This window comes from Cnephaeus nilssonii (assembly GCF_951640355.1).
Source record: "Cnephaeus nilssonii genome assembly, chromosome: 6".
Taxonomy (NCBI): Eukaryota; Metazoa; Chordata; class Mammalia; order Chiroptera; family Vespertilionidae; genus Cnephaeus; species Cnephaeus nilssonii.
The window spans coordinates 34,075,982-34,096,482 of NC_137077.1; the positions used below are offsets into that span (position 1 = coordinate 34,075,982).

A 20,501-nucleotide genomic window follows, 5' to 3' on the forward strand; every position below is an offset into this window, starting at 1 on the left:
CCAAGAATCACAGGGGACGAGTCAGAGCTTTAAAAAGAGACCGTGGCCCTTGCCGGATAGAGCATCAGCCTGGGGACTAAAGGGTCCCAGGTTCAATTCCCGTCAAGGGCACATGCCCGGGATGCAGGCTCGATCTCTAGTAGGAGATGTGCAGGAGGCAGCCAATCAATGATTCTCTCTCATCATTGATGTTTCTATCTCTCTCTCCCTCTCCCTTCCTCTCTGAAATTAAATAAATATATATATATATATATATATATATATATATATATATATATATATATCAGGAAACCCTGAATCCCCAATCAGAAAGGACCCCCCACCCTTCTCCCATGATGAATGGGAGTGAGAGAAATAGTTTAGTCTTAAGCTAGGAAGAGAAAATGAGAGGCAATACGCAAGGATGATGTTCGATTACAGGAAAAGCCAGCCTTCCAGGGGCAGGACGGAGCACCTTGAGTGATTCCTGCTTTGAACCAGTGCCTGCTGAATAACGTGACCCCAAGGGTCTGAGTATCCTAATATATGAAAACCCTGAGTCCATCACATTCACAACGACTGGGAGGCTCAACCAACCATTAGTAAGTCCTGACCCAGCACTGACTGCTGAGGGGGCTGCGAATCAGGCCCGGAGAGAGGCCTGAAGAGAGAAGCAGGGTCTGATCCATAGCCTCTGTGGCAGCTGTTGATCAGCACTTGCCTCTCTCTTTAGCTCCGGGCCTGGTCAGCAGCCACGCCTCCATTTCTCTCCAGGCCTCCACCTGGGCTACTGATCAGCCCCGTCTTTATGATCAGGCCCTATTGATAGGCCCAGAGATGCTGACTGGCATAGAAACCAACCAATCAGAACCAAATCTGGGTGAACTGTGAGGAGCCAATGGCTGCCTAGGAGGCAGAGCTTTTGACGCTGATTGGCATAGAAACCGACCAATCAGAACCAAATTGGCCAGCAGAGGAGGGCAGTTGGGGGCAAGATCAGGCCTGCAGGGAAGGTCAGTGAGGGCAACCAGGCTTGCAGGGGAGGGCAGTTGGGGGCAACCAGCCTGGCAGGAGAGGGCAGTTGGAGGCAACCAGGCCGGCAGGGGAGGGCAGTTGGGGGCCATCAGGCCAGCAGGGGAGGGTAGTTGGGGCCGAGATCAGGCCAGCAGTGGAAGGGCATCTGGAGGCGATTGGGCCAGTAGGGGAGCAGTTAGGTGTTAATCAGGCCGGCAGGGGAGCAGTTAGGGGGTGATCAGGCTGGCAGGCAGAAGCGGTTAGGGGCAATCAGGCAGGCAGGCAGGCAAGCTGTTAGGAGCCAGCAGTCCTGGATTGTGAGAGGGATATCCAACTACTGGTTTAGGCCAGATGTGGGATCTGGCCTAAACCAGCAGTTGGACATCCCCCAAAGGGTCCCAGATTGGAGAGGTACAGGCTGGGCTGAGGGACACACACGGACACACACACACACACACACACACACACACACACACACCAGTGCATGAATTTTGTGCACCATTTAGGGCCTCTAGTCTGTATATAATTACCTACTGGGTACAAAGCAGTTACCCAAGGGTTGCCTCAGACACACTAAAATATTATTTGTACTTTAAAACAATTCACTGGGAAAGAGAAAAAGAAAAAAGGCTGCCACAAACCCTGAAAGTTTATCTTTGAAAGATTAATCTTCCCTCTAACTGACAGAGAAATAAGGCTACCCACGCTTCTGGCAGTGAAGTTGGGGCCCCCCTGGGACCCAGGTTTTATCACACGATCCCAGGGCAAAGTTTGGGTCTCTTGTCCAAAATCATCTAATGGCTATTTTTTGGGATGTCTACTATGGGGGAACCTCTATGCTTGAAAAACACAAAAAGAGAAAAATAAAATCCTGCCCTTGAAGAAGTTATAAGATAGAGTCAAATATGTTTAAAGGAAATACATCATGCTTATCTATTCCAAGTTAAATACCATTTGTATAGTGACTTAAAACACATCCACATTTATTCTCTGGAAAGATTTCCAGCCGCACAAAGCCTTGTGTGTTTGGCCTTGCTCTTGTTATTACCCACCCCAACTCCCACAGGCCAATGACAGGATGTCCTCGGAGGCTCAAAGCGGTTAGGTGACCTAGTTACAATGACACAGCCGGTGAGTGGTACAGTCAAAATCTGAACCCCAGGCTTTTTCCCTTTACAAATGCAGATTTGTTGTCCCAATTTGCGTTCAAGGCTTTTTATCTTTAAGGAGCTACAGTTCACAAAGGAGTCTCTGTGGATTCGTTTCTGTTTATCGTTACCACTCTGACCTCCACGCGCCTCTTCCACCTGAGGCATCATTGTTTTCCTTCAGCTTAGGGAAGTTCTCACCCATATCCCTTGACATACTGCTTCACGCCCATTTGCCTCTCCTTCTTGAACTTGCTTAGGTACTGCCAAACCTTCTCAGTCTGTTCTCCAAGCTCATCCACATTTTCCTTTTTTCTATCTCTCTGTACTGCATCCTGGGTGAGTTCCTCAGTTCCTTTGCCAAAGCACTAATTCTCTCCTCATCTTTATATAATGTGCTAGATGGAACTTCTTTTTTTTTAATATATTTTTATTGTTGATAGTGTTACAGATATCGCCCATTTCCCCCCTTCCTCCCCTTTCTCCCAGCCCCTACCCACTCCCCCCAGGTCTTCACTACCCTATTGCCCATGTCCATGGGCTATGCATATCTATACTAATAAAAGGGTAATATGCTAATTAGACCAGACATCATTCCAGACATCCTTCCTGACAAAGCTGGGGGTGTGGCCAGCCTGCAAACTGCCCGCAGCCCCTTGCCCAGGTCAGCCCCACCCCCAGTGGGGACCCCCACCCCAATCGGGGGCATGGCTGAACTACAAACCCCCGGTGGCCCCTCACCCTAGCCGGCCCCGCCCCCCCAATGGGGACCCACACCCCAATAGGGGGTCGGGCCAGCCTGCAAACTGCCCGCGGCCCCTTGCCCAGGCCAGACCTGCCCTCCAGCAGGGACTCCCCACCCCGATCCGGGGCCCCCTTCAGGGCAGGCCAGCTGGCCCCCACCCATGCACCAGGCCTCTATCCTATATAATAAAAGGGTAATATGCAAATTGACCCTAACAGCAGAACGACCAGAACGACCGCTGGACCTATGAGGCGCACTGACCACCTCTTGGTCCCTTTCCCCAGCCGGCAGGCTCCAATCGCCTGATGGCCACCGTGGCGGGGATGGAGCTGGCGAGCAGGCAGGAACAGCCAACCTCTCTGTCCCTTCCCCCGGCTGGCAGGCTCCAATCACCCAATGGAGAACAGGGAACCAAGGGGTGGGTGGCGGCGGGGGACGGGGCCGACTGCAGGCAGCTGGGGAAGATGGTCCTGATCGCAGGCCAGGCCTAGGGACCATACCTGCACACGAATTTCGTGCACCGAGCCTCTAGTAAGTATATAAGTTCTTTGGTTTATCTCTTCTCGCCCCTCTAACCACACATTGAGGTATGTTGGTCTGTTCCATGCCTCCAGGCTTCACGTCTTATTTTGTTGGTCAATTCATTTTGTTCATTAGAGTCCACAAATAAGTGAGATCCTGTGATATTTGTCTTTCTCAGTTTGGTTTATTCCACTTAGCATAATAAAGATCAAACTTTTTAGAACCTGTCTGTTCTTCCATTGGGGCTTCTCTGCCCTCTCCTGCCTTGGAAATCATTTCCACACACTCACTGCACAGTCTCTGGCAGGTTGACCTGATTTTTGTCACACTGCTGACTCTCCTTCACAGTAGTTCTATTGCGAGTCCTTCCTTGTAATGCAGAACCAGCACTAAACGGTCCTGTCCTGATTAATGAGGCACTAAGTTGTCTTTCAGAGACAACAGACCAAAACCACATGTCATGCAGCCGAAGCATGTGCAGAGGAGAGAGCTGTGACCTCCAGCTGCACCGGGAACCAGTCTCACCACCACCACCACCACCACCACCACTGAACCAAAAGGCAGCACAGAACCGGAACTTGACAACAGGACCCTTTCAGAAGCCAAGGGTCAACTGTCCGGGAAGATCTGGTGTTGGCGCCTCTTTACCATAAATGGCCAAGTTCCAACATCCGCCAGCTAAAACTTGCCCGCCAGCACTTCGCATACCTGCTCCCGTCACCCTAAAACCCCGTTAGCCCAGTCCAGTGAGCAAGATGGAGTTGAGGCACCCTTAGGTCTCCCATCTTCTCAGTGAGCACCTTCTTGATCAATAACCCTTGTCTTACTCCAAACTCAGACATTTTGAGTGTTGGCCTTTTGAAGTGCCAGGTGCACACACTTGGGTTTTAGTAACATCCCCAGTGGGGAGTGTCCCTACTGCGCGGTTTTATGGGTGCTTCTCATGGGCAGTGTATTTCCCACAGCCTGCCTTATGTTAACTTTTCCACCTGGGGCGGAATGTGGATCTCTTTTTCAAAGTGACCAATTTAATTCAAAGGACATGTACTGTGCTTGTCACTCTCTCCACCAGGTTCTGCGTTTAGGCAGAATGAAACATATTTTTATAATGAGAATTGTGTGGAAAGTGCCTATCACAGAGAGTGAAACGTGGGAAATATTTTCCAGATGTTAACTTCTCCCTTCCCCAGGGCAGTAAGTAGCACATCCTGACTCGGCTGTGGGCTCTGGGGACTCCTTCCATTCCCTCTCCACATTTTTATCCCTTATTACAGCTGCTTATCACCATGTGAGAAGGATGCTGGCAGTATGTTCAAAATGAACGTCGTTTTAAAATTATTTCTATTATTATAAGTACACACAAACTACGAAATTGATTTGAGCAAGCTTTTAATTACTGGTTTTAGTTGCATATGATTCTTTGCAGGTTCTATTAATCTTTCTTTCATAACAGTCGAATAATAATCAATATCCTACTATGACTAATTCCTTAGTTGATAGTATCAAGCTATTTCTAAAATTATACATAGAAAAGAGTTCTAAGACAATTGTTAGTTATTACATACCATCCAAAGTGACATTTGAAAAGCTAAGCTAACACATCACTGTCACCCTCCTGGAGATTTTTACAAAGATAAACTAAAGAGCTGCTAATGAAACACTAACATTTATAGTATAACTGTCACAGAAACGTATATACATTCAGCTGGATGTACTGGTTTGAAAAGTGGCCTCTCACAGTTTATTTCCAAGATTTCCTTTCAATGGATAGACTACTGTCTAGTAAAAAAAAAAAAAACACACAAAACTATTCTTTCATAAAAGATGAAAAACAATGAGAGAATTTTCAAATATTTATACGTGAAAGCTTCACATTGAATAAATTACTTATTTTAAGATTAAAAATAACCCCTGCTCCCTGAGGTCACATAATAAAAATATATATTTGTTTCTTACCTCTGAACTTCTTGGGAGGGTTGGCAAGGTCCCCCGCCTCTGGGTGCACCACACACCTGTCATCCACTAACCTAGAAGGAAAAGCATGGTTATGTTGTTAACATTGTCACATTCAAAGAGCACAGACAGCACATGGATCCTGTATAAACATATACAAAGAGTTTTAATACTATTCTTCATTAAAAAGCTTTTTAATGATCATGGATTTATAAAACGATGTGATTTTAAAGGGATTAATTAAAGCAGGATTTATGAAATTGAAAATTAAGTAACATTGGTAAGTGGTAGGACACTGGTTAGATAAATCATGACATAGACAAACCATGGAACATTGTAGAACTATGTAAAATTCTATTTAGAAAATGTATTAGCCTACAAAACATTTATAATATGTTGTGAAAATAGGTGGTAATCCTAACTAATAAAAGACTAATATACAAATTGACCGCACCTCCACTACACCCACGAGCCACGCCCACAAGCCACGCCCATGGCCAATCTGGAGCAAATATGCAAATAAACCCAACCAAGATGGCTGAGGCCACGGAGAGCAGGAGGGAGGCTTGGGTTTCCCCAGAAATGGAGGAAGCCAAGCTTTCCGCCTGCCCTTGCTGGCCTTGGCTGGGGTCGGAGCCGGGCCATCGGAGCCAGGTGATCAGAGCAAGCTGGGGTCCCCTGCGGGTGATCAGAGCCAGCTGGGGGTCCCTGTCCAGGGCCCGAGCCTTAGTCAGAGGCTTGCGGCCTTGGCCGGGGGCGAAGCCGGGCGATCAGAGCCAGCTGGGGGTCCCTGCCTAGGGCCTGAGCCTCGGCCAGAGGCTTGCAGCCTTGGTCAGGGCAGAGCCGGGCGATCAGTGCCCCCTGGGGTCCCCTGCCCAGGGCTGGAGGCTTTAGGCCTTGGCAGGGTTGGAGCCGGAGATCGGAGGAGATAGGTGTGAACTACAGAGGAAACACCTTTTCTGACCACTCATTGGCTAAGCTCCCTGTATGCCACTGGTAATATTCTTAGTAACTTGGGTATAAGAATCCAAAAAGGTGATCTAGGGCTTTTCCACCACACTTCTGGAGAAAAAAAACGAAGGTTTGCTGCTGGAGGGCTAAGAAATGTCATAACCTGCCCTGGGCGGTTTGGCACAGTGGATAATGCCTAGGTTTGCCAACTGCAGGGTCCAGGTTAGATTCTGATCAAGGGCATGTACCTAAGTTGCAGGCTCCTCCCTGGCTGGGCCCAGTTCAGGGCTCATGCAGGAGGCAACCAATCAAAGTTTTCCTCTCACTTTGATGTTTCTCTCTGTCTTTCCCTTTCTCTTCCACATTCTCTAAAAGTCAATGGAAACATATACTCAGGTGAGGATAAAAAAAAAAAAGAAAGAAAGAAATGTCATATTCTATGAAAGACACATCTTGAAAATGCCTAAAGAAAGTTGTCATTTTTTCATGGTGAAGGGACTAGAGTCCGTGTTGATGAAAACACCTTGGTGGCTGCAGTGACTGGCAGTGGCTGCAGCAGCGGAGTGATGGAGCTGGTGCCTTTCCCTGATCAACCCGGTTGTCTCTCACAAAGGGAGGCCAGACTGCGGATTAGGTACGCTCCTTGTGGGGCGCGGGCCTAAGCTGTCAGTAGGACATCCCATGCGGGCTCCCAGTATGTGAGAGGGGGCAGGCTGGGCTGAGGAGACCTCCCCCCCCCCCCAGTGCACAAATTTCGTGCACCAGGCCCCTAGTCCTATATAATAAAAGCCCAGTAACCGAAACGCGGAACGACCAGAACGACTGCAGCCCCTTGCTCAGGCCAGTCCCACCCCACAGAGGGGACTCCCCCACCCCGATTGGGAGCGTGGCCGGCCTGCAAACCCCCAGTGGCCCCTCACCCTGGCTGGCCCTGCCCCCCTGCGGGGACCCCCACCCCATTCGGGACCATGACCAGCCTGCAAACTGCCCGTGGCCCCTCGCCCATGCCGGCCCTGCCCCCCAGTGGGGACCCCCACCCCAATCGAGGGTGGGGCTAGCCTGCAAACCACCCATGGCCCCTCGCCCCAGCCAGCCTTGCCCCCCAGCAGGGACTCCCACCCTGATCCAGGGCCCCTATTAGGGCAGGCCAGCCAGCCCCCACCCATGCACCAGGACTCTATCCTATATAATAAAAGGGTAATATGCAAATTAACCCTAACAGCGGAATGACCAGAATGACCACTGGACCAGTTACTATGAGGCGCACTGACCACCTCTTAGTCCCTTTCCCTGACCGGCAGACTCCAATTGCCTGATGGTGAACGGGGAACCGGGGGTGGGTGGCGGGGGATACGAGCAGTGCCAAGCCAAGGCCCCTGCCCTGCCAGTTGTCCCACATACAGAGGGCAAACCGTGGTGGGAGCAGGGCCGATGAGTGGGCAGGAACAGTCAGCCAAGCACCCGATGGCAAACGGGGAACTAGGGTTTGGTGGCGGCGGGGGGTGGGGCCGGCTGCGGGCAGCTAGGGAAGATGGCCTTGATCACAGACCAGGCCTAGGGACCGTACCTGTGCATGAATTTCATGCACCAGGCCTCTAGTAAGTCAATAAAACATAAGATATCCTATATTATAACGAGGTGATATGCAAATTGACCATCACACCATCACCAGATGGTGGCGCCCACAGTGGGGGCAGGGCCGGATGCTCTGCGCGCCTGCGGCCGGAATCCCTTCAGCCCTGCCGGGGACCTCAGGTCCTCCTGCACCCCTCACTGACTGAGGCTCAAGCAAGCAGGGCCGGCCGAGTTGCAGACAAGCCTCGGATGGCGGCTACCCAGCGGCCCAGGGCCACCTGAGGCTCCGGTAACCAGGGCCAGCCGAGGCTTGTGCTCCCGGCAGTGGCAGCAGCAGAGGTGTGATGGGGCGTCGCCTTCCCCTGATCGCCAGGTCGCCTCCCACCCCTGAGGGCTCCCAGACTGTGAGAGGGGGCAGGCTGGGCTGAGGGACGCCCCCCGTCCAGTGCATGAATTTTCATGCACCGGGCCTCTAGTATGTTTATATACACACATGGAACACAGACACCAATACATTAACTTTGGTCAAATTACCTGTAGTTTTTATCTTCCTTTTTTTTTCCTGTATGTTTTGTTTTTCTCATTGGGAATGTGTAAAATGATGAAGTCAGGCTTACAGAGTGACCACCGAGTGGGTGGTTATCAGCACACATCCTGCGTGCAAACCTGGCTCAGCACCCTCCTAGCCAGGTGACTGGACCTCCATCTGGACCTCATAGCATTGGTAAGAGGATTAAATGGCTAAGTTTACAGTCATGACTTAATACTCACAAAGTGCCAAGTACAGTTTCTGGCATATAGGAAGCCCTTAAATAAGTGTTTAATAGATGAATAAAATCAAGGATCTTGCCTGCCTTATTCCTCACCATCCTGTCTGCTTCAAGAAGAGTGCCTGACACATAGTAGGTACTCAATAAATATGAATCCAATTAATAAACTGTCTTTGTAGTTACAAACACATGTTTCATCCCTACTAAAAGAGTGACAAGAAGCCAATTTCTCAGACAATTCCAAGAGAGAGAAGCTGAATCCCTGCCCTGAGAGCCAATCACACCCCTGTTGAAAGGGGAACATTTAACCACTGAAGACTGATTATCGTTCATTTCTCCACATTTTCTCCAGTAGTGGGAATAACTGGGTCTTTCCCAGGATATTATAAAAATGCAAGTGAATTAGTTCCAAGTGTGTGAATTCATTTGAAGGAAGATGCCCAAGTTTCAATTTTCTGTTTTATATAAAACACACACACACACACACACACACACACACACACACACACATACACACACACACAAACACATATTAACCAGACTCCCAAGTATACATCAACTCCAACATAGAGAAAAACCCAATTTGTGATCAAATGTCACCTTAGCTAGGATGATTAACCACATCGAAACTTTGGTTCCTGGTTTATCTGGTTACCAGAAGCAGATACTTCCTAAATCACCAGATTTGTCTACAGGATCCAATTTCCACAAAATGAAATGCTAATTTGGTCAAGCAATATGGTTATTTCTTTGATTTTTTTTTACATGCTTCATTCATACTGGTTTTCTAAAATGTGGTTTTACAAGAGCTGCCAAGCATGCAAAAAATTCCTTTTAAGAGTCTTTAAAACTGTTTTCTTAGAAACCGGAAGTCACACTGGGTCAAGAGAAAGCAAACCCAAGCCTCTCCAATATCCAACTTCAGTCTGTAACACTGAATGCAAAAGGCTCAAAGAGTCCTGAGACTATCAAATGTAATATTTAATTTTTTTAAAAAATGCTGTGAGGAAAAGATCAGCTTTTATAATTAGTTGAGACATGTTAAGAATCCAAGACATAATAATAATAATAATAATAATAATAATAAAACATAGTCTTATTTAGAGCACATTAAAATTATATAAAAAGTAGCAGACATTCTACTTATTCTTTGTGCCTATTCATTCCCACAGAACTACAGGCTCCCACTAGAAAGCCCCCTAAGGGCCCCCACCTGCATGGACTAGCCATCAAGAGGAATGGGGAAAACTAAAGGTAAAAAATCAGATCACAGTGCATTTATGTAAATACTTATGCCTATCCTCAATGACCCCGTAAACCCGATAAAAACTTAATCATTAAGAATGACTTCAGTTCTAAGAATTTGTCCTATTCTTTATACGCAAATGTCTGTAAAACTCACAAAAACAATCATTTCATCTCAGGACTGCAACTGAGAATAGAAGGGTAGAAAAAAAACAAAGATTGTGAATCTGTTATAAAGACATATATGATCATTGAAGTTAAAAGTTAAACAGGATTTTAATGGTGATCACTGGCACAACTTCTACAATATCCCCAACACCTCTTCTTGAACACCTCCAAAGCCAGAGTACTCCTCATTTATCATCTTTCTAACAGTACTGCTATTAGAAATGTGTTTTATATTGAAGTGAAATAGCACCCTGTGCTTCCCATCACAGTACTTACCACATTTTTATAAATACAGATATATACATATATATATATATACATATATATACATATATATACACATACACACACACACACACACACACACACACATATATATATATATATATATATATATATATATATATATATATATATAAACTTTTTTTTTTCATATACCCAAGTGTTAATATCCTCTTTAAATGTTATCCTAGAAACTATCCACTGGAATACAGATGTATCCCAAGCAAGTGGGACAGGGGACTCTTCCCTCCTCCTTTCCGATACGAAGTTTACAGTCATGCATCCTAAGGTTCATAGTAGCTCCTGCAGCAGTCAAGACCACCTCTGCTGTTCACTGGGTTTTTATAGCTAAACCACGATTCCAGGATCTTTCATGTGTACTACTGATAAGACAGGCTCTCACATCCACCACCATCGGGACAGTTATTTTCTATAATCTAAGGACAAGAATTCAATAGGGATAAATATAAAGATCAACCTTTAGCCTCTGAGTAGAAATCACTGGAAATCATCTATTGCATCTCTAGATAATTCATTTAAACACCCTGTCATGATTACTGCCCATTTTAATTACTCATAAATAATGCTTCCCCAATCTGGCTAATTGGCTGAATCCTATGGGGAGTTAAAATAATAATCATCATAATAAGAGTAACAACAACAACAAAATGCTTCTTTGGTATAGATCTACAAAATCAAAATTTCTAGGGATCAAGAATAAGACTGTATTTTTGTGACCGTTCCCTCACCTTCTTTAAATAGATCAGATATACCTGTCTTGCACTCCCATGGTACCCTAGGTACCTCTATCAATAGAACTTACCACACTCCATCCTAGTTTCTCATTTATGCCTGTCTCTAACACTATAAATTATTAAGTTCCAAGAGAGTCAGGCCATTTGTGTTTTGCTCACCACAATATTCCCAACTTTAAATATTAGGCCTCAAACACTTCTAGTGCTAAATAATTTTAATTAAATGAATGATGATTCTTTGAATCACTGAACAAATCAATAATGTCACTTTTGGTAGATCATACCTAGCCAAAGAAATACCTAGAACCAATAAACAGCTGCCTAATAGTAGATGGAAGAAAAGAGTCAGAAATATTCCACATCCAGATATGTCTCAGAAAATTATCACAAGTGTCAAATCCTGAAAAGGGCCAAGACAGCCTGCTGTAAATAACAATTTCTCATGTAGTGCCTTTCAACCCAGTACATTAGCACCCTTTATAATGGGCTGCATTTATTGCTTTCATGTCTGAATCAGCCAGTAAGCCAACAGGCACCTGCCTAAAATTCTCAATCTGTCACTGACTCTCAACTATCATAAAACCTGTAATCTTTTATATATATCTTCTCTTCATAAGGTCACAACTGTAAATTATTTATTTTAATAAGAAAAAGTCATTCAACTATTGGACTATCCAAAGTATCTATAAGCAGATCTCAGTAGGTACTTTGAATGATTTTATATATAAACTAGAGGCCCGATGCACAAAGATTCATGCAAGAACGGGCCTTTCTTCCCCTGGCTGCCAGCACAGCCTTCACTCCAGCTGGAAACGCCTTTCCGCCTTCCCACACTGCCCAGAGGCCCCGGAGCAGCACGGCACCTGCATATGCAAACTAACCCACCATCTTTGTTGGGTTAATTTGCATACTCACTCCTGATTGGCTGGTGGGTGTCACGAAGGTACAGTCAATTTGCATCTTACTCTTTTATTAGTGTAGATATGAATCAAAAAAATATACCTTTTACTACTCCCTCAGCCCCCTGCACCTCTCTTAAACACCACACTACACTGTTGCCTGTCACTATGAGTTTTTGATTGTTTGTAAATGTCTAGGTTAACAAAGTACCATTGGTTTTTTAAAAATATATATGAGTCAAATTTTACTGGGAATATAGATATGCCCCTAAAGAAATCTTGCAAACATGAATCTAGAAACATGTACCAGAGTGTTCGAGGCAACACTGTTCAAGGTGGCAAAACTGGAAACACACAACTGTCCATCAGTAGTAACATAAATAAACTGCAACTAAATGAAAATTTCACACAATGTATAACTATTTTGAAAGTGAAGAAACCTGGCTTCTTACCTAAACTGTTCCTCCTCCCCACAAATTCCCCACCACCCCGAAACATCACTCAACTCCTTCCTGTACCTTCATTTAAAAGTAGTAGGGGGTGGGGGGTAGGTGAAGGCAGGCAAAAGGGGTGGGAGAATAAGGATGGAAAGAGACTTTGCTTAGAGCAATGGGCACAAGGTACAGTGTGCAGATCATGTTTTACTGAGTTGCACACTTGAAGCCTGCATGGTTTTGCAAACCATGTCATTCCAATGAATTCAATTTTTAAAAAATGAAAAACTGAAAAACAAAAGTAGTACTAAAATAGAAGACAAAAAACATGGGTTCTAATCCTTGGTCTGCCACTCTATAACCAGCTGTGTTTATGCTGTCAAACTCTCCTAGCCTCGTTTTTTTAAATGGGTCAGTTGTGACCTCCTAGTTCCTTCTATTTCTGTGGTTACTCATTTTTCTGATCCTGTTTTGTAATTAGAGTTGGCCTGTAGTATCATCCTTCAATAGCAGATTCTGACATTTATAATATTTATGAACTTGAAGTTATAAAATTTAACTGTTTAGTATTGATTTTTTTAAGTGTATGCATTATTTCAGCATTCCAAGCAAAGTACTAATACCATATGTGAGTTTGTTCCATTCTTTCACCATTGTCTTAGAACACAGTATTTTAAAATCTTAAGATCTTGCTATTTAGTCATATGGACATCTTTTTTTTTTTTCTTTTTCTTTTTTTTTACCCACCAATACTCAAGTTGCTCAAATAAGGAACCAACCTCAAGGCCTGTAGATTCTTGTTTGTATGTAAATTACTATGTCTTATAATTCAGAGTTACTTAACAAGAAAAACTAGATTCTATAAATGTCCAATGTTTTTATACCTTACATCGGATAGGTCCTGTGGAAACAGTCTTGCACAAAGCTATAAACAATTTAAATCTAGCAAAGAAGGAAGTAACTTCATTGCAAAATTTTCTACCAAAAAGTGTTCTAACTTGTAAATGCAAAACAGATGCAATACACCAGATCCTCACAGTTGCATTCATAATTTGCCTGTCTATGATGACAAGAGTTAAACTCGTTTTTGTTTGTCATGTGACATGTGGGGTTTTTTAAAGTTAAAGCAATACAATTTAACATTATATTCTCTTCTTAGGTGTCTTATTTCAATAGTACTTAAAAATACAAGTATTTTAAGCTTAAATATTAAACGGATGTTTAATTCCTTATATAAGTTTTTTTTTATCATGCAAAAGTTTGTTGCTACTAAAATTTCTAAAACAGGTTCCTTCCAAAGTTGAAATTGTGTTTGCCATTAGGTATTTAAAATATTTCCAGGTGAGCCCTGGGCCCCGGGTCCGGGCGAGGCCGCGGGCCCCTGGAGCCGGGTGAGCCCTGGGCCCCGGGTCCGGGCGAGGCCGCGGGCCCCTGGAGCCGGGTGAGCCCTGGGCCCCGGGTCCGGGCGAGGCCGCGGGCCCCTGGATCCGGGTGAGCCCTGGGCCCCGGGTCCGGGCGAGGCCGCGGGCCCCTGGATCCGGGTGAGCCCTGGGCCCCGGGTCCGGGCGAGGCCGCCGGCCCCTGGATCCGGGTGAGCCCTGGGCCCCGGGTCCGGGCGAGGCCGCCGGCCCCTGGATCCGGGTGAGCCCTGGGCCCCGGGTCCGGGCGAGGCCGCCGGCCCCTGGATCCGGGTGAGCCCTGGGCCCCGGGTCCGGGCGAGGCCGCCGGCCCCTGGATCCGGGTGAGCCCTGGGCCCCGGGTCCGGGCGAGGCCGCGGGCCCCTGGATCCGGGTGAGCCCTGGGCCCCGGGTCCGGGCGAGGCCGCGGGCCCCTGGATCCGGGTGAGCCCTGGGCCCCGGGTCCGGGCGAGGCCGCGGGCCCCTGGATCCGGGTGAGCCTGGCCCCGGGTCCAGGTGAGGCCGTGGGCCCCTGGATCCGGGTGAAGCAGTGCCCCTGGGTCCAGCCGAGACCAAACCAGAGGGAGTCGGACCTGCATTACCACCATTTGTCCACCATCCAGAGCTGAGGGGTCAGTGCCGACATGTACTCATAGGGAACCGGTGGACATTGATATTGGGTCTCAAAAGAACTGTTGGTCCAGAAAGAAACTCACTACAGACTGATTCATTTGCCTGTCAGCATAACTATTATTGCTCGTCGCACATTCAATTCTTATAAGTATATCTATAGTGACACATGATTTCGCTCATCTAGGGGAAATGATGAACAACATAGACTGATGAACAAGAACAGAACCAGAAACAAGGAGGCATCGATCGGACTATCGGGCCTCAGAGGGAGGATAGGGGAGGGTGGGGGGAGGGGGGAGAGATCAACCAAAGGTCTTGTGTGCATGCATATGAGCCTAACCAATGCTTAAGTTCAACAGAGGGTTGGGGCATCCAAGGGGAGGGGTGTGGGATGGGAACGGGGGGATGAGGACAAATATGTGACACTTTGATCAATAAAGAAATTTAAAAAAAAAAAAAATTTCCAGTTATTTTTCCATGAAAGATAAGATCCATTTAAACCACTTTTAAATTGCAGAATACACACTAAATTTTGAAGTGCTAGTACATGGAAACCCCTGAAAATACTAGATGAGTCCTTAAGTTTAAATTTTTGATCAGGCTAAATGATTCTTTTTTAATGATAGCATGTGGACTACAAAAGGTATGTTGTTGCTCACATATTAACCTTTTCAAAATCATTACATGAAGCCATGGTTTTCTGGAATAATTATCTTTAGAGCAAGGATGCTGATGCAACTGGTGGGAAAAGAGTTACTCAGTGCCTTTCAAAGAGAAACATGTATATCTGACCATGATTTCAGAAAGAATTTGTCCCAGTATTTGAAAGCTTACAGCCCTCAACAACCAAAGAAAGAAATCATAACTTTTCCTTTTCATATCTAAACTTCCTTTTCTAATCCTCTCTACCCTGCCTCCTTCATATCTTTGAACCTATTACTATTACAAGTCAGTTTGCCTAGCATTCTCTCCCACCCTGTGCACTGTGAAAGTCAAAGGATTTGCAAAGTGTATTTCTCAGGATAATGAATGGGTCTCTATACGAGTTGAGACAACTTGCTTAGTGATGGCTGAGTTGACCTTAACAACTATCAGATTACAATCATTTGCAAAAAGCTAGGAAATCATTGGCCCTGCAAAAAGTGACTCAGTAGGCAAGTTCAGGTCCTGAGTTTTCACCACCTGGTTGGCACCAATTTGGAGGTGCTCTCAGGAAAAAGGTCATAAAGTAGGAATACACCTAGAGATACTTTCTTATTCCAAGCATAAACACTTCCCCTGACCCACGTTTCTTCTTGGTTTTGGTCACTCTTTCACACCTTCACATAGTTGTTTTTTATATTTTGTCCAGAGTTTATAGTTGTTATATTGAACACTAAATTCAAGAAATATGAGCTCAAATATTTTTTAAATTACTGATAAGAAAACGCAACAAGCTGCTATGCATGTGTCAGCAAAAAAAAACATCAAACAGATAATTATCAACTAAAAATATATCTATTATGAATGTGTACAGACATGAAAGATAAATTTTTTAAAAAAGAGCAAAGAATAAGAGCCCATCAAAAATGTGGATTTGATAAAGAATTTCTAGAAGTGAAAAAATAATTGTCAAAATAAGTAGGTGGGTTTGAGACAGTAAATTAGACACAGCTAACTAATGAACTAGAAAATAGATCATTAATTACTTAAGAAATTATTCAAAGTGAAACAGAGGATAAGAAGGACAGAGAAAATATGAAAGAGGGGTTACAAAATATAAAGGCACCCAGCCAGTGTGACTCAGTGGTTGAGCGTTGACCTATGAACCAGGAGGTCACGGTTCGATTCCCAGTCAGGGCACATGCCCAGGTTGTGGGCTCAATCCCTAGTAGGGGGACATGCAGGAGACAGCCAATTAATGATTCTCTCTCATCGATGTTTCCATCTCTCCCTATTTCTTCCTTCCTCTCTGAAATCAATAAAAATATATTTTTTTAAAAAAAAAAGAAACATGAAGAGTAGGATGAGGTTACCATGTATATATAATTATCATCCTGAAAGGAGAGAATGGAAAAGAGACCAATTTTTTAAGCGGAAACTTCTTTATGATAGCCATTAAAAAAATAAATAATTTCTTGTTTTCCTTTGTGGACAATTTTTCCCTTTGCCCTTCAGTCCTGTTGAAAGGAGACTACCAAGGATTGTGTTGATGCAAATATAAGTAATGAGTTCCTTTTAGAGAGACTTCTGCGACCTCGTTGTGCTGCACCCGAGAATTAGTCATCTGTAGAAGGTACATCAAAGAGCAGATTCAGGTCTCAGTGGTTATCTTGGGGTTATCAGAAGGCTCCACTTATAAGCCTGGTAACAAGGCTTTTGTGCTCTAGATATTCTCTCTTCACTTCCCATGAGAACCAGAGTTCTATAAATCCTCTGACCTTCTATTCCTGGAAAGTCTGTATAGCTACCTCTTTGCAAATCTCAATACTGTTCACCAGACACTTTGAAGTATTCGTTGTCCCTCTCCATCTAACATTAAGATTGACATACGGTCCCTTAACCCACCAATATATCTGGGCATCATTGCATCCTTGGACACATTTTGCTGACTCTCCAAAAGCATGAACATTCAATGATTATGAAAATTTCATTATTGATACACAATTTATGCTTCTACATAAGATATTTTCTGATTCTACTTAAGAAAAGATATCAATATAGAACAAGAGTAGTGAAAGTATTTTCTCATGATAGCTCCTTCTAATTTTGAGAGTCAATGCTTCCATATTTCATCAGTTACCACAGACAATGAGAAAAAGAGAGCCTGGATGAGGCCTCCAAGAGACTGGAAATACTAACTGGGTTTTGAGAGAATTGAACAGATCTTCTGTGCTGACCCCACAACTTTGGTCAACATGTATAAGCGGTGTCAGGTTTTAAGAAGAAAGACAATATTTAAAGAGATAATGGCTGAGAACTTCCAGAGCTAATGAAAGATATGAACCCACAGATACAGAAAACACAACGTATTGGGCTGCCAATTTCTCAGACTCTACAATAGAAGCCAGAGATTATGGAATAATTTCTACAAAATGCTGAGAGAAAATTTGGCTGTCAAGTTAAAACTGTGTACCCTGCAAAATTAACTTTTAAGAACAAGGCGAATATCAAAATAGTTTTAGGTAAGTAAAAACTAAGAATTTACCACTAACAGATTTTCACTATATTTCAGGAAGAAGGAAAATTATCTTAGTAGAAAAATATGAGTTCTGAGAAGAAATAAGGAGAAAAAGCTGTTAAAACATGTGAATTAAACTAAACAAATACTGTCAGTATAAAAGAATAATAAGGACTAACTAACATGTGAGTTTTAAAAAGTACGGAACTAAAATACCAAACAACTACATATAAATAGGAACAAAATAAAACATCAATTGACTTTACACTTTGAACATGTATATTATAATTTTAAAAGAAACCACTTAAATAACAAATACAGAGGATATATATAAAGAGGGAGAAATGGAATAAGAAGAAAAATAAATGAAAATTCAGTTGATCCAAAAGAACTTTTAAAAAAGAAAAAAGTCAGGGGAAAAATATGATTAATATAAGGCTCAAAGTAAGAAATAAGTCAATAATCATAATAAATCTGATTTTTAACTTATTTAAAAGACATTTTCAAAAAATAGATTTTCATAATGGATGAAAAAAAATTCAGCCATATGCTATTGACATGAGTCTTAGCCAGAACCTAAGCAGAGTAATACTAATAAAAAATAAAATAAAAACAGCTATGGCAGCAGTGATAATATCAGAAAACCCTACTTTGATGTAAAAAAGTAATATTCATGATAAGTAGGGCCATTATATGAGAAGTATTTCAGTTCTCTAAAAAATATATATATAGCGATTTTAAATGTATGTGTAATAGCCACAAATATAAAACAACATTTAGAGAACTACAGGGAGAAATTAACAAAGGCATTATCATAGTGGGAGATTTCAACATACTTCTTAATTACTGATAGGGCAAACAGGAAAAATTTAGTAAGGATACATGCCTTAAAACAAACAATTAATAATCCTGATCTAAAGGATGTACATAAAACATATAACTTCTCAGGAAAATATACGAGACTCAACAAATGGAGAAAAATATTTTTGAGCACATTAATATACCAGGTCCCTCAATTATTTGGTTTCCATATCCCTACTATATTTCTAGACTATAGCCTAAATTTACAGGCTTTTAATATTATTGTCTTGGCTCATAATGAACTTATGTTTAGCTAAAAACCCCATACTCATCCATCATCCAGAGGTTTGGGGTCTCCTTCTCTGATCTCACTGCCTTTGATGGGCACCCTTTTAAGTTGTTATTTATCATATTATACCTCCAGCTACGTGTCTCTAATAAACAGTGAGCTCCTTGGCGACTGCAACAGTGTTTGTTTTTTTAATCCTCACCCAAGGATATTTGTTCCATTGATATAGAGAGAGAATGGAAGGAAAGAAGGAGGAGGAAGGGAGAGAGAGAGACAGAGGGAGAGAGAGAGATGGATTGGTTGCCTCCCACACTTAGGAATCTAACCTGCAACCCAGGTACATGCCCTTGACTGAGAATCAAACCTGTTTCCTTCAGTGCACCGGCCAATGCTCTACCACTGATCCACACTGGCCAGGGCACAATTGTATTTTTAATCTTTATATACTCAATACCTAGCACAGTGACTGACATGTAGTCAGTGTACAAAAAATATTGTTACCCGGCGGTGTGGCTGGATTGAGCATCCTCCCATGCACCAAGAGGTCACCTATTCAATTCCCAGTCAGGGCACATGCCTAGGTTGTGGGCTCAATCACCAGTGGGGGAAGTACAGAAGGCAGCCAATCCATGTTTCTCTCTCATTGCCGTTTCTCTCTCTCCCTCTCCCTTCTTCTCTAAAAAAATAAATAAAAACATATTCAAAATAATTGTTGACTGAATGGATACTTTAATAGTCCACAAAGCTAAAAAAATATTGCAAAAGACAAGATAAGGTTGATGATGATAATAACAAGAAGATTATAGGAAGGAAAGATAAAATATGTAATAATGACAAAACTGTTCATCCTTGGCTCATCCCCTCAGCAAACCATAAGGAACATTTCAGTATATGTTCTAGAAGTAAGTAGCTAAAAGAGACCTCAAAAAAATAATCCAGGCCCTGGCCAGGTAGCTCAATTGGTTGGAACATCATCCCGCACACCAAAAGGTTGTGAGTTCGATTCCCAGTCAGGGCACATACCTAGTTGTGGGTTCGATTCCAGGTCAGGCCTGTAGGAAGGTAGCCAATCGATGTTTCTCTCTCACATAGATGTTCCTCTCTCTCTCTCTCTATTTATCTCTCTCTACCCTCCTTCCTCTCTCTCTCTCTAAAATCAATAAACAGATCCTTGGGTGAGGTGAGGATGAAAAATAATAATTCAGTCAGTAAGAGCTCCTAGGCAGAACAGAAGTGTATCAAGAGCATTTCTTTCCTTTGAAATCTCACAGTACAATGCAATTAGTGATTAGTTTTACAGCTGGAAGGATCTGCCTCTTCCCTGTTCCTTGAAAATGCTACCCTTTTCAAAAAGAGATGGCTATGAGAACCAGCTACCACTTCCTGGCTAATTATACATAAAAGAGAAACATACCTAGGAGGAAATAGTTGGCAAGAGAAGTTCCCTGGCAAGAAAAACTCTGGCAACTGTAAATCAATTTCCACAATCATTACAACATGAGAAACTAGACTTTTTTTTTTCCAGAAAGTTGCAGGGTATGAAAGTTACCTTGTTAAAGCTACAAGCAGAAGACTCTTGTTTCTGAGTCAGCCAGTCACTGGGACATTTCTAAGAACTGCCAGAAAAGGAAAGAGCTAAAAACTCTCCTAAAAAAACCTTCCCATTCTCACATAATGCCTTCAGAAATACAGCTCCCAACATTTAATTAACAGTGGCTAAATATGAATAAATATGGGTTAAAAAGACACCACAGATGTCATTCTAAAGTCATACCTATAAT

At 43.5% G+C, this 20,501-nt stretch overlaps 1 protein-coding gene across 2 annotated transcripts in view; it reads right to left on the bottom strand.

The window, feature by feature from the left end:
- The window catches only part of ITPR2 (inositol 1,4,5-trisphosphate receptor type 2), a 427,719-nt gene that overhangs the window by 379,733 nt on the left and 27,485 nt on the right, over positions 1-20,501 (bottom strand). For both annotated transcript variants that reach the window (XM_079773600.1, XM_079773601.1), the window contains exon 2: positions 5,365-5,435. In XM_079773600.1, coding sequence (XP_079629726.1) covers positions 5,365-5,435 — 71 coding nt within the window. The remainder of the gene's footprint in view (positions 1-5,364; positions 5,436-20,501) is intronic.